Raw genomic sequence first — 15,130 nt, 5'->3', positions numbered from 1 at the left:
TGCCTTGCTAAACCAATAAAAAGTATTTGTATTATGATTGTGTATAGCTCAATACTAATCTGTACAGTTTAGAAAGTTCTAGAGATTTGTCTTTAAGAGAATTTATCATGAGACTAAATGTTGTATCATTAAGACATGACTGATGACTAGCCATTTATTAGGTATATGATATTTTAACACATCAATTGTGTCTCTTTAATCAATTAAGATATTAATCACAGTATTTTATATAGCACTTGGCATACACAGAATATTACCAAAAATCATTAAATCATTTAATTCTGATTTCATTTTTCTTTTCTTCTCAATCTTACTTCGCTACAAAGAAAAGTATCTTAGTGATCCTATCAAGAAACAAAACCAAACCTGTGTTCTACTATTCCTATTTCAGTCTGAGATGCTGTACTTCTTATTTCTTATCAAACCACAGCAGATGTCCTCAGAATCAGACCATTTTAAGACACAGCTATGTATATACACCTGCTGCTGTACACCTGCTGTCTATACAGCCTTTATCGGCAAAAGCCAACCAGGGTGCTAAAAAAGGGAGGTGAGGGATGTGTTAGAGGGACTGAGTGTCAAAAGGGTTTCCTATCTAATCTCCCATTTTCCACAGTTTTAAAGAAATTTTGGGCAAGACTGAGTCTTTTAGTATTTTAAAGTGGTATACTCATAACACAGCACTTGAATTAGCAATGCATGTAAAATTAGCAAGAAATAATTTTAGGATTTGTTCATTGATGTGTGTTAATTTTAGCTAGCAGTTTGTTTCCTACCAAAAGAAGTTGAAAGGCTTTTTTTAAACATAGGTCTTTAGTTCTCCTGCAGTACTCAAGCATTTCTGCTCAACTGGATTTCATAATGTAAAGTACAGAGCTTCCATCTCCACAATTCATAACGTATTGCAATTCCCACCCCTACAAGCTGAGTAGCTATACTGGCATTTTGAGAGAGTAATTTGAGTGTGAATAAATATGGAATATTTTTTATCTTAATTTCATTTTTCAGTTTTACCCATATTTATTTTTAATCAAGAAGTTTACAAAATATTCAAGAGTAACATTGCTTAATGATTTTATTTCTTTTAAAAGCACTAACGTACTTTTTCGTTCTTTCCTTAAACTGTTTTCTGTTCCTGTTTAAAGGAATCACCGTAAAGAGAGAGCAATGCAACACAATTTATTTTCTTCCAATTTCACTACCTATAAAATGAAACATTCAGTGATGGCTATATACCATGAAAACATGACCTGCCCTTAGTCTTGCAACTAAGTCAAAAGACCATCCATTTAATCCCTAGGAACATACTAACCTGCAGATACTAGCACTCAGACAGTAGCCTCTGTTTTGAGAGCAAGGGCATTAAGCTATGTGTACTTCTAACACATTCATATAGGAAACAATGAATTCCACTTTAAATAAACCCTCACAACATCTAATAAATTACTTGATTAGACGTAGGAGAATATCAGATCGGAAATCTCAAAAGAAGTGTAATGCAAATTCTTCAGTGGAGTGGCAGATTAAAAGAAGCTCCAGAACTTAAAGGAATAAATCAACTGTGGTTACACCTGCCTATTATTTTTACTTTAAGGAAAAATTTGCCATATCCTATTTGTATACATTTTTCCTGTCTTATGAACGTGTCTTTATAAGGTAGAAATTAACCAAATGGTGTGCAAATACCTGCACCTTAAAAAGACTTACAATACAACCATACTATATTTGGCATGGTAAACTATCAGAGAAAGGGAGGAAGGGAGTGGGCAGGGGTTTCGGTATTATGAAAGAACCTGTTCATAGGTGGCATCTGTTCAAGAGGCATGAACACCATAATCATTAGGAAAACCACAAGTCAAAGTCAGTATCAGGCACTGAAAAGGAAAAAGGCAACACTTTTAAGATTATATGAACATTTAGAAAGCATATACAGATTATTCCGGTTTTAAACAAAATAACTGAGCGGTAGAAAACTACTCTCCTTTTTGTAATTTTGCGTACACCTACGGATTGATGTCGGCCTGTTTTACACTCACAGCAGTTTGCAAAACAACTACTTTTTTAAAAAGCTAAGGAGGAGGATAAAGAAGTTGAAATTGAGGTATAACGTTTTTATTGCATTCACTGAGTAAAAAGAAGTTTCAAACCTTTTTGCACAATGGATTAATCGCTAGGAACAGAATTACAGCAATGAAATGTTCAATTAATGTCATGTGTCTCTGTGGAGCACAGCTTGCAAGAGCTCTCTGAATAGAAAGATATCAAACAGAAGTAAAAATGAAGGGTGTAGCTTTGTTCAGGTCTCAAATCACTGTGTGACATGCCTCCAGTAAATTCGGAAGTAGTCTGTGATTGATGGCTGCTGTTGAAAAACTTGCTTTAGTCTTTCTGAGAGTTTCAAAATCTACTTGATCTAAATATAACCAGGCGCATTATTCCAACACAGTTTCTTTCATTTTAAACCCTTTATTACTTTACGGGCAGCATCATGTATATGTTAAGTGTGCTATTTACGTACTTGCACACTCTAAATCAGTGGTCTCCAAAGTGAGGTGCACACACATTGGGGTGCAGGAAGAGAATATTAGAAATTCAGTAACACGTGTACAATTTATATTATTATTTTTTTTAAAAAAAGATATATTGGGGCTGCGTGCTGAAAAATTTTTTACTGATAGAAATTATTTATTGGTAGGTGCACTTGATCAAAAAACCTTGTAGACAACTGTTCTAAATGAATCAGTATGAATTCATCTTTGATAGTAGCTTCCCCCTTCTTTTTTTCATTTGCTACATTCCGACCAGAAAAACCTCAAGAATCAATGATGTCAGAGACTGAAATGTTGTCTTCGTCAACTTATGCCCTCATCCTTCTTATCAAGAAACACTGAACTTCCTCAGGGGATTTGCAGGAGGCTATTTGAAATGAAGAATTATGACGTGCCCATCAGAAGCACAAAAGAATAGACGGAATTTTTACAATAACAGTTCCATGCCTAGTTCTTTGCCAAAATATCCCCTTTTTCTAGTTTTATGCAGCATATGAATAATTGATGTGATTTTCACAATTCTTTATAGTGGTCCTTGACACAAGAACTTTGCCTTAGAAATCCACAACGTAGAAGGCAATGAGGAACAGCAGAGAACAGAATTATCTGTCCCTATGCACATGCTTCTGCTGGTTCTTGGAGTTCTGGGGCTTTTTGCTATAATGCCACAAAACGTCAATTAAGAACTCCTGTCGGATGCAGAAGCAGGTGCAGAACATCAGCAACGAGTCCATGATTCCCCATTCCTTTCAGTCAGTCATCTGGGAAATTGCAAAGATGGTCTATTTTTTGTTTAGTGATTTTGGTCACATCTTTATAGTCCATTAATGAAATTACACTTTTGGCAATAAATAAATAAAACAAAGGGAAAAGAAAGGTTATCAGCTAATATCTAAAAGTCGCTTTGCATTTCTTTTGCAAGATGAGGGAGAATTACCCCAAATCTCTTGTCCCACTGCAGACAACCTACATCGTCATAAAATGGCAAAACACGAGGCCTTCTACCCGCTTTGTACCTTCCCTTGAGTTTGTATCAAATGAACCGTATTTCTTCCATTACATCCAAAGCTATTGCAAAGCACAGCGTATTACCCATGGCAACTGTAGCAAAACCATTATTTACAAAGGTCACTAAACTTTTCAGTGTTTCCTTAGAAGCCTGGCTTGAAAAAGGCTCCCTATGGAATATTCTGGAATACTGTCTAAACGTATAAAGACAGGCTGTGAGCTTCCTGCTCCTGTGCTCCTGATAAAATAAATATGAAAACAATCTCATAAATGTCTTTTCATTATTTTTTAAACTATCCATCAGTGGCTTGCTATGCTTTTCTTAGCTCCATGGTGCTACAGTAAGTGCACTAGTAAGTACAGATCTGGGCACGTCATAGCAAGAACACACAAAATACCTTATTGGGTCAGGCAAGTGATTCCCCCCAGCTCAGCACTGGCAGGAACAGATGCTATTCAGTGAGAAACCAAGCCTGGCCACTTTCTGCATCCGTTCTCCTTGCGGTGAATCTCTCAGGCTCACAACCCTGCTGCAAGATGGCACTGGGACCAGGAGCAGCACTGAAGTGTGGAGAAGGTCAGCGTCCAAAGCAGGGACCTCAGTGTCCAAAGCAAGGACAGCACAACAAAGAACCGGGCTCTTTCAGCAACCGCTTATGGACCAGTTGTCCATGAGGTTGTTTTATCACTTTAAGTCTGCTAATATAATTTGCCCACAGTATAGTGTTTTGGCTGCTAGTCCCCTAAATTTTTCACCTGTCACATAAAGAAATACTTTGTTTTATCTGTTTTAAACTTGCTAGTACTATTAAGTGACCATTAGTTCCACTACTGAATCTGGTGTATTTTATTCTGCATTTACATTATTTATTGTCATGATTTTGGAAACCTCAGTCGCGCTCCTAAGAAGCATTCTGCTTCCCAAACCAGAGAGTCATTTAATCTCTCATAAGAAGGAAGGTGCTTCCTCCCTGTTGTTTTAGTTGCCTTTCTCCATACACTCACCAACTTCACTCTTGAAATGTTGTCTTTGAGATGCCCACCAGAACTGCACTCTAATGTTCAGGATGCAGGTCCGCTATGGTTACATACATTAATAAAACAATGCCTCCTGCCTTGGCTGTAACACTGGTTATGCTCAACGTTTTGTCAACTTAAATTTTGTCTGCCGCTGTGCAATGAGAAATGATATTAGAGAACTGTCAGTGATGATGCCGGTATCTTTCCTGAGTTTTACAAATTAATTCCAAGTTCAGGATCGCCCAGGCACAGTTAAAGGAAATCTTTTTGTCGGATGCATTAACTTGTATTTATCTAGCCTGATACTCATCTACCATCTTTTTGCCCACTAATTACATTTTGTAAGATGCTTCTGTAGATCCCTGACATCTAATATCTTCCCAGTAACTAAATGCTATGAAATACCATCCACAAACAGAGAAATTTCACTGTTTACTCTCATTCTGCAGGTCATGGGTGAACATACTGAATAGAACTTGACACAGCACCAGTCTTTATGGTACTTCTGACCTGTCCATCCTAACAAGCTACCAGATTCTTGAAAATCCCCTCTCTCAGAGCAGCATTGTCAGTGCAAAAGGACGCAGTGAGGTCAGCTGGAGGTTTGGTTTCAACTTAGACATCAGCTCCCTCTTTTCCTACTGGATGTTCTCCTTCCCACAGATTTACACTTTCCTTATCAGCACAGGCACTGTTGCAGTGGAAGTGGGAGAGTTGTACAACATCCCTGCTGGCCCCATCTAAAAACCTCTCCATTTCAACTATCTCAGCCATCTCAAGCCATCAAACACACCTCTCACCTGCAAAGGCTCTTTTCACTAAATACACATTTACAGATGCGATCGCAGGGCAGGTTACCAGACCTACAAATGTTCTCTGCAATAAACTCAGCTCCTTCAGTTGCCAGCCTCCTACCTGCATCCCACTGTTAACACTGAACCAGAAATTATAAACCTAGGGATTTCTTACCTATCAGGAGCAACTGATAGCATTTGTTAGTTTGACACTTGAACATGATGACTGGAAAGAATTTTTCCAAAGAAATACAGGTTTCGGTTTCAAACCTGAGATTAAATAAACCAATAAAAATGCTTAAAAGCTCAGATGCAAGCTTCAGGACAGGATTTGCTATTGGCTCTCCCCATCTTGCAATGCGGTACATTAAGAATATCCACTTGGAGTTGGCTGCCATGTCTTGCTGGTGATCTGCATGTCAAAAGACTTTTAACAGATAAAAGAGAACCTTGACCCTGCAAACACCCCTTACCCCAGTCTCAGAAGCATTTACTCACTTCCTGGAAATTCACTTTAGTGAATTCACTTTAGAAACTTAGTACAACTATTTTTAAATTCAGAGATAATTAATTCTCTCAAGTACTCAATCTCCAAATTAGACATTTCATTAAAATATGTACTTTTCTGATCTATTCTTCTCAACATAAATATGTTCTAGACCTTCTTCTCTATAACTTGTCTCTAAAGGCTACAATCAGCAAACTCTCTTATTCTCTTAATAGCACTCATTTGACTGGCAAATCTTATTTACCTAAAAATACTCTCTTCCCCAGTAACTTCTCACACAACTGTTCTGTGGAAATATAATGGACACATTTAAAAAGCATGTCATGCTGATTTTAATAGGCACGAGTTCTGATAGTAAAATCAGGGAGGGTTTACAAATATTTGTATAAACAAGTTACAGTATTGTACCTTCTATCATTTCCATACCACTAGGAGGCTTACAATGTCCGGCATGGCTCACAACCCAAACGGGATACTGCTGATTTAGTCCACAATATAAGGCCTGTATAAAGGTCCTGTAATAACCTGCCAGTCCAGGGTTACCTGCCAAAAAACAAAACATACAAGCACAGTCAATATTAACCTTTCAACAGCAAGCAATCTTTCAAAGCAAACTGAACAGCATTATACAGAAATTTGTCAATTTATTTTCTCTAGTACATTTCCATTTTTTAGTTTCCCAATTTCAGGGTCTGTGCTCTTGAACTGGTTTAATTCCATTGATCAATGGCACCCATGAGAAGCATTTTACAGAATTACTTTGAAATTGCAGAAGCTGAAATTGAAGCCCAACATACAAGAAAAATCTCCTTCTCCATTAAAGGTCAAGCAGCTTCCTAATCTATCCCATCAAGTTACAGGTACATGAAAATTGGGCAAACACACAAAAACCCGAGATCTTATTAAAATATCACAAAGACTACAGTGTATTTCACTTGATTCATATGTCTGCCCTCCATAATATCTCAGTGTTACCACTTCAAAATACGTATGTAGTATTCTGACAATACAAAGGTCTTTATTGATCCTAAAAGAGAATATTGCACTTGCTTCATTCCTCACTTACATGTAAAAAGTGTCTCTGATAGTTTTTAAACCTTAATAAAATTCCTGATCTTAAAACAGTATTATTGTTACTGAAGTACATGGATTTGGAAAAGAAGGGAAAAAAAAGAGAACAATATCAGTTATTTCATGTTTCTAAGAATCTCTTTGTAAGCTTGACATCAAAGAATTAAAAAAAAAAAAAGCTGTTGTATATACAGACTCAAGAATGCACTATCAAATTTTTGCAAAAAGAATTCCGAAAAAAAAATAATAAATTCACAGGGGTCATACATCCATACAACTGTAGCGTGGGTGTATGTTTCAACCCATCCCACACCCCCAATCTCATTTTCTTTTTTTTTTTTTTCATTTTCACTCATCAGAAATGTATCATATACAGGGCCCCAGAGACAATAAAATAAAATCTAGACATCATTTGTCAAGATCCTTCAGTTGATGTTGCACAAAGGAAACTTGTCCTTCATCAAGGCTGAAGAGGAAAGTAGCAGCACTCCAAAATAAAGTGTATCAATTGTAGTACAAATGGTCATTCTGAGATCAAGGAATCACAAAGTTAATCTCAAACCCAGCCTTTTTTCTTTACAGTTTTCTGAATATCGGTTTCAATTAATTCTCTTCTTTAATAACGCAAAACAAGGGAAGGGGGAGAAATGGCAAGAGCTGTCTTCCACATTTTGGTACTCTTCCCCCTCATCAGCCAGGGGAACCGGGGTTCAGTCATCAGCTGAAGAGCAGTGAAGTAAGAACTGCTTATGAACAGTGCGGCTTTGTATCAAATACTATACAAAGCTCAAGGCACTCTCATACTTTTTTGAGGGAAAGGAGATTTTTATCATGTGATAAACGGCGTGTGTATTTCAGGCAGGTGGAAGAGAAGGTCCATAAATGAAAAGGAAACCCCCTTTCCCCACTCTTCATAAGCACCTGCTCGTGGTAAAAGACATTCGGAGCGTCAGCTGTTAGAACTGCTACCTATACTTTAAAATGCCTTGAAGGGGTATGGGTGAGAATGACTGGCACAAATGGAAAGGAAAATCAATGATGATTTTAACAGCAAAGATTTCTATAGAGAAATCACCACGTGTAAAGCAGCTATAGATTTATTCTTTATCGAACTTTCAATTTCAATTGACTTATTCCAGATTTGCACTGACTTAAGTAAATGAAGATTAATAGCCCCTGTTTTTGAAAGCTCACATCTACGATATTCCTAAGTGGAGAATGTCTATCTCCTAATACAGCTCACACTCACATCTCTGCAAATTCAGCCATTTCATATGTTTTTAGTTTAGCTGCCATCTGTCAAAACACTTTAAGTGGAGCAAACAAAAAACCTGAACAGATAAAGATTTTTTTCATACAACAGTTACATTAACAGCTACTGGAAATAACTGGGGCTTAATACGCACAGCAGTCTGTGATCACCAATATTTTGGGTCCGTCTACTGTGACTGAAATACTGTTCAATTAAAATATTTTATTTTATAGAAAAAGAACTGCCAGGTTCATCACAAAGGCACCCAGGCAACGCAGTGCTCATTTGTGTATTTTAAGGATTTCCCACTACATCAAACCAAAACTGCCTATGTTGTTTCACTCAGCAACTAAGCGTCAAAAAATGGAAACCGTAAGTCAATGCAACGTTAACCTCCATGATTTGAAGGTTACTCCCGTTATTTGAATACCACATCAATCCTCAGACACCTCAGGGCACCTGAATCGTTCATGCATGCCAGCAAATCTCAAGTTGCAGTCATTTGAACCAAGAAGCACATCTTAAGCAGTTACTCTCAACTGTGCTTAATTTTCAAGAGAGTTTATGTTGTTTCAGAAGTCTTTTAAACAATAGCTGTAAATGGTGACCATAACAGAAAAAGACCCAAAACTACAATACACTGCATATTAGCTTAATTTGCAAAAGATTTTTAAGCATTTCATGGGAAGAGTATGTCAAATGGACAATTTGCACTGTGAATTAGAACACAATGGAGCCACTTTATTTGGTGTACCAGTAAGTTTCAATAACCAAAGGACTCCTGCCACCTTCTCTGTTCTTCTCCGTAACGCACGGCATTTCAGCCAGCTATTCTACATTAAGCCCAAAGTCTTTCTATTTTTAATTTGAAGACGGGAATCTACTTCTTTGTTTTCCAGTCTATTCCACCCACAGCTAAAGCAAGACAGTACAGAACGACTGAATGTGCAGAGGTGTGACTTTGAGCTATATTAGGAGGTAAATATTCTCCACATATATATGCTGTAGACACAGGCTTTCAAGAACAGGAACTACTACTCTTTAATCACCCACATTTTTAAAAACATGAAACTTACTCATAAACATGCATTTGTCTGCCTTTCACTTTCAAGCACTTTCTTGTTAATGCTTTTCCATCAAATTAAAAATTTAAATACCAATCACTTCCTCCTTACAAAGACAGCTAGCAGTGGGGTGAGAACTATTTGTACAAACTACACATCTGCCCCAGGAGATTACTGACTAAGAATAACTTTTATCCTGATTTCACATGATTTCCTATACAAAGTGTCATAAAGTCAAACTTGGCCTGTCTGAAAATGAAATACATATTTGAGATGCTACACTTCCAAAAAAGAGGTTACTCAGCCTCGGGAAGTTTAAACAGTATGCCATCAACGCAATTCAATCAAATTGCTTAATTATGAATGCAAAACAACAATCATATAATGCTCATTTGAGAAGTCACAGACCATAGCTACTCCCCACAAGCAAAGACAGTTTTTGTGGCTTACAAATTGTCAAGAATTTTGAATTCTTCTGCAACAGAAAATATTAATGTAAAATGTAAACTATAATTAAGAGACCATTAGCATTAGATAATCCTGTGCAAAAATAAATCCCAGACTTACTGAGAAGTATACAATGTAAACCACAACAGCAAAATGTTTCAGGCTAGAAACAAAGATGTAGGACCAAAACATATAGGAAAAGCCTTCTGTCGAGAAAGAGGTAGGTTGAAAACATACACAGCTTACTCAGATGGTATTCAGACTAAAACACAAAATGAAAATAATTCTTAGCAGTTCTGGAAGGGATATCTAAACTGAAAAGGATTTATTTAAGCAGCCTAGAGTGCCAAGAGTTGTGGGGAGTGAAGGAGAAGAAATTTATGTGCAGCTAAATCATCCCTAACAGCGGCAAGGTTTCTTGCACCTTGTTTTGAAACAAGCTTTTGGGTTCTGTGCACTGTCCTGTGAGACGTTCCTCAGTATTTTCAGTGGTGTCTCCAGAAGCCTGACCATCTGTGGGAGCAGTAGCTGGCATTCAGCTCTGGTGTTTCATGCACTTCTCCAGCAGTTGCTTTCTGTCTGCTCTGGGACCTCAGCAGGACTATAAAGAATAAAGGCAGCTAAATGAATAGAAGAAGGGAAATACACAGCCAACAGTGGGTTTACAGAGAACTTTGAGGAACTGGAAAATATGCCAGCAATTACCATGAGTTTAATTTTAGAAATAATCCACGGTTTCAGAATTAAGTATGTATGCCGCAGTATTTACATGATAATCTCCTACAACAAAACCAAATGCAGACTTTTTTTTTTTTTTAAAAAAAAAGAGCAGCCATAAATCAAATTTGAAATCCAAGGGCGCACAGCAGGACCACACAAAAATCATTTTTGTGGCAACGATTCCCACTGCCTCTTCACAGAGCTGCCAAAGGTCCCAGCTCCAGCTCGAAGAGCCGAAATGACAAGTTCCTCGCTCAGGGAAACTTAATCCGCCTTTGGCGTCTGACCAGCCACCATGGAAGAAGATGCAACTCCCCTATGTTAATGAATGGAAAGCAGCCCACGCAGATGTCAGAAGGATTTAAATGGAGCATGTAAAAAACACAATGATGTTCTCACACTTGGGAGAAAACTGCAGAAACTGACACCGCGGCTGATGATCAGCCCTTAAAAGGAAACAGACAGGTCTCTCTGACATGCGGGGTCAAGGGATTTCAAATAAAACACGTCAAATAACATTTGAACGATCATCATAAAGTCATGTCAATTAAGCTTTCACCTGTTTGCATGTCTAGGGGACTGGCATTCTTCGCGCTGTATTCCGATATAGTCCGTACACCAGGGGAGCAGCATCAGCCAAAGAGCAAACAATTACAAGGACGTTATGCAGAAACACATGTGAAAACCCTGTTTGATCCTCTCTGACTCTGGAATCATGAATTTGGCTGGAAAGCACCTTAATATATTTGCTTGGGTTGTGAAAATAGGGAATCTCTGAAGGATTCAGCCAGGTGCCTGTAACACAGCTTATTAGAGAGGTTTTTCGAGAACATTTCACATTTTTTCCTCATATATATACACACACGCAGTTTTTAGCTTGATACAGCCATAAAACTTACATATAGGATTTTATAATACACATTCTTTATATGCATTCTGCAGGGCAAATAAGCTTGCCTGCTGTTCTCTAATGCTGTTCCACCTTTAGGACAAATGTGGGTTCATTTAGCCCTAAAGAAATCCCATGGACCGCCTGATAAACCTGAATTAACCTAACACAGCTGGTTTTGCCCTAGTGACAATTGTGCCTGAAGCCTGTGAATAAAACTTCCCAGCTAGAAATTGTGACGGTACATGCCTGTTTTCTCATGTGAATGATTAACTGCATCTATCCAGGCTCATAAGATAAAAAGTCTGAAATCCTGATTTTGCCCACTGCAAACCTATTGGACTTTGTGATTAAGTGATACTGCAAGGGTTATAAAGTCCACAGATGTATTTCAATAGTTACCTCTAGTGTTTGAACCAGGTAAGATAGGTACATAAATACCAAAAAGCCTTGATTTTACTATGTTTTTAATATGCCTATAAACTAAGGGTTCTTGGAAGGGAGTTAAGATTGAGATATAAAACTGAAAAAATGGAGTTCATAATGGACTAGTGAATTTTTCACTGCATTTTTTAAAGGTAGAAATCAGAATTTTCTAGTGCTTACAATTAAATAATTTTTGTTCCATTTTCTCCACATCAAATGAAAACTTTACACATCTAATTGAGTTTCCTGGTACACACCTACACATACAGAGTCTCTTTAGCATCTGCTTATGCAGATGAAAACAGATTTAACTACCTTTAACACCCCAGATGTGGTTGGTCTCTCTCATCCAATCTGTACTCCAACCGGTGCTGGCAGAGAGGCTGCACTGAGCTCTGCACTGGGTCTAGAATTCCCAGCGGGAATTTTTCAGCCGGCTTCAGGGGCTGAAGCAGAATTGGACCAGCAGAAAACAAACCTCCTTCTGAAAGCACGGGGGAGAACAAAGGAAGCGTGCAGAAGAGGAACGTGAGACTTGGTGTCAAATGGGTTCACAAGAAAGCCTATGAAACACATCTGAATAACAACAACCCTGATGAGACAACATCAGGAGGAAAAAGACAAAGACAAGAAAAAATAAACAATTCAAACCCAAGATAACCACAAATTATTTGTTTCGTGCAGATAAACAGCTCTGCAGATTTGATCACTTTTTAATAATATACAAGGAAGAAGCAGACTACACATTCAAAAGGGACCAGAAAGTACATTTTCGTATATGTATTGCAGATCTCTCTATGCTGTACCATTGGTCAGAGTTACAAAAAAGAAAAGCGTAGGTTTGGGGGCTTTGGGGTTATTAGGTTTTGGGGCTTGTTTTGGGTTTTTAAGATAGATTTTAGAATAAAATGACAGACAGGAAAAAAATAGCAACCGGGAACATGAAGACAGCTGATTTCTGAAAAAAAGACTGAAAATGTGTCTGCGAGTTTTATGTATCGAGACTGGCAAGGGAATGTAACATTTGAAATGAGCAATCTAAGGTGATTTTGCAAAACTAATGTTGCATTTGCATTTGTTATCAGTCTTCAGAAATGCAAGACAAAAGAACAAACTGTTCTGCATATGGATAAACTAAGATTTACCAATCCACAACCTTAGGAAAATATTCTTTGCATTGACACCACTGTATCTCTAATTGAGGAAAAAGGCCTCGTAATTAGGCTATTAGTGCTGCTCCTGAGGAGCTGCTCCATGAAGTCTTCAACCCAAACACTTCATTTAGGCAAACACTCTCCTCATTCATAAACACAAGTCACTTCACAAACACAAATGTTTAGCTATTTAAGACCTATGGTGAAGATGTTCTGCCTCTTAAGAGAAGGCTGCAATGACAGATATAAAAGATCTAAAATTTAAAGGTGGAAGGCAAAAAGTAAGTATGTATTACTACATAGTTATTCTTATGGGAGTTTTTAAATCCATCAAGAATAATCAAAGATTGCTTTCAAAAGTGGAAATCAGGACAATGATCAAAATCTTCCACCACGCCCGTAACAGAAAAACATGAGCAAGAACTATGACTTATGAATTTTTGGGTCTACTGTTTTCCATAAATATTGAACATAATGGGTCAAATTTATTTCTAATACAGCTTCAATGATCCATGTGTTACTATCGGGATAGAAATGAGGCGATGTGTTAACTAGATTCTGAAAGAAGATACTTATTTTTTGTTATTTTCTGAGATAACTAGGTCAAAATATTTAATATCAAAGCAAATCCATATCAGCTGAGGTACTTCTGGCAGCAGCTGCCAGAAAGAATGAGGTACGTTATACATTGGTGCTGTAGCTTTAAACATTTTAATTGCATTATTTGTACACGATGCACATAGAAACACTGGATTTCCTTCATAGGTGGGTCCTTCAGTAGGTAATTTCTTCTTCCCTTTCACCTCAGACACCATATGAAAACAAACAGATCCTTTTTTAAATGGTCAAATCAAGCAAAACACCCTAGAACACAACTTTTCCATAACTCCGGCCAACTCAAGCCCTTGCGTGCTGCAAGAGAGGGATCACTTCCACTCCTGATTACACTGCACACAGCCAGGCAGGAAGGACCCGTGCTGAAAACAACGCCTCATTAGCAGGGAGAGGACACCAAGAGAAGACTGTGGATTGAGAAATTTCAGTAAGTCACTTCAGTAAGTCACATCTGCCACCCAGATTTAGTGGAGGGATATACTGTCAAGCACAGTTGGATGTTCAACCATCCTGTCATTGCTTTGCCTCCTCAAACTTAACAAGTTCAAATGTGCCAAGCCCCCATCAGAGGTACTTCTGGAGCACTGGGAAATTCAACAAAAGTGGCATATTTCAAGCCTAGATCTGACATACAGGCTCCTCTTTGCATGAGGAAGTTTTTATTTGTAATGATTTATTTTTTTTCTTTTCTAAAGACAATGGAAGCTGGTGGGCTGACCCAGCAAACAAAGCACAACAACTGTCAGCATAGTTTAAAATATTAGTCACAAACAACTAGTCCATAAGCATCAAAAATAATGGAGTGCAGTGTCCTAAGAACTGAGTTTTCTAATATCTAATATGGGATAGAACACACACCTTTCCTTCAGGGGGTAGTCTACCAGCAGGTATGTCTTCTATCCAAACTCCTTCATATTATTTTTTTTTATAATTTTGAACCCCCACCTCTCAGAAAGATATGAGGAAGACTGACTGGTGTATTCAAAGCTTTATTGGGGTTAAAAGTAGAAATCAGATAGGTAGATACAAACCCCAAGAATATTTTTTTATGCCCCAAGAATAATTTTCTTAAGGTGTCAAACCATTTAGTTCAGTGAAATAAAGTGGAGAGCATGCAAAGAACCTTGGTATGAGTTGAGACAGCACATCCCATCAACAAGTCCTCAAGCACTTGACTCAGATTTCATTATTCCCATTTTATAAGAAATAATAAACAGATCAAATAATCTATGTATGAAAATTAAAGCATTACTAACCACTAAGAAGTCCACCAGTTAACAGTACCTTATACGCATTGTCATCTGAGAAAATGTGTGGTCAGCTGAAAATAAGACTGATCTCATAATTAAGACATGAATATTCATGCTAGAGATAAAGAAGTGGCTAGAAAAGTTGGAAGTGGCTTTGGAAGTAGCAGGAAAATAGGGTTGGGGGCGGTTTCACATGCTTTTGCTCCTGCTCAACTGTAAATTTAAAAAACATGGTCATGTATAATACACATAGCATGCAAGCATGTGAATTAAAAGTTTTGTTGTATTTATGTCTCATTGAAATAGAAAGCTGTGCTCTATCTACTTTATCTGCTGACAAGACCACCTTTTGCCATAGGGAAA

General features: G+C 37.6%; 1 protein-coding gene across 1 annotated transcript in view; it reads right to left on the bottom strand.

Moving 5' to 3' along the window:
• Positions 1–15,130, bottom strand: part of LOC104286693 (chromosome unknown open reading frame, human C2orf43) — a 122,468-nt gene that overhangs the window by 95,843 nt on the left and 11,495 nt on the right. The window contains exon 2 of the mRNA XM_009885310.1: positions 6,288–6,422. Within this exon, the coding sequence (XP_009883612.1) occupies positions 6,288–6,422 (135 nt within the window). The remainder of the gene's footprint in view (positions 1–6,287; positions 6,423–15,130) is intronic.

The sequence above is a fragment of the Charadrius vociferus genome, unplaced genomic scaffold (genome assembly GCF_000708025.1).
Source record: "Charadrius vociferus isolate BGI_N301 unplaced genomic scaffold, ASM70802v2 scaffold173, whole genome shotgun sequence".
Taxonomy (NCBI): Eukaryota; Metazoa; Chordata; class Aves; order Charadriiformes; family Charadriidae; genus Charadrius; species Charadrius vociferus.
The sequence above is the reverse complement of the archived record's forward strand: the minus strand, read 5'-3'. Positions and strand labels throughout refer to the sequence as shown.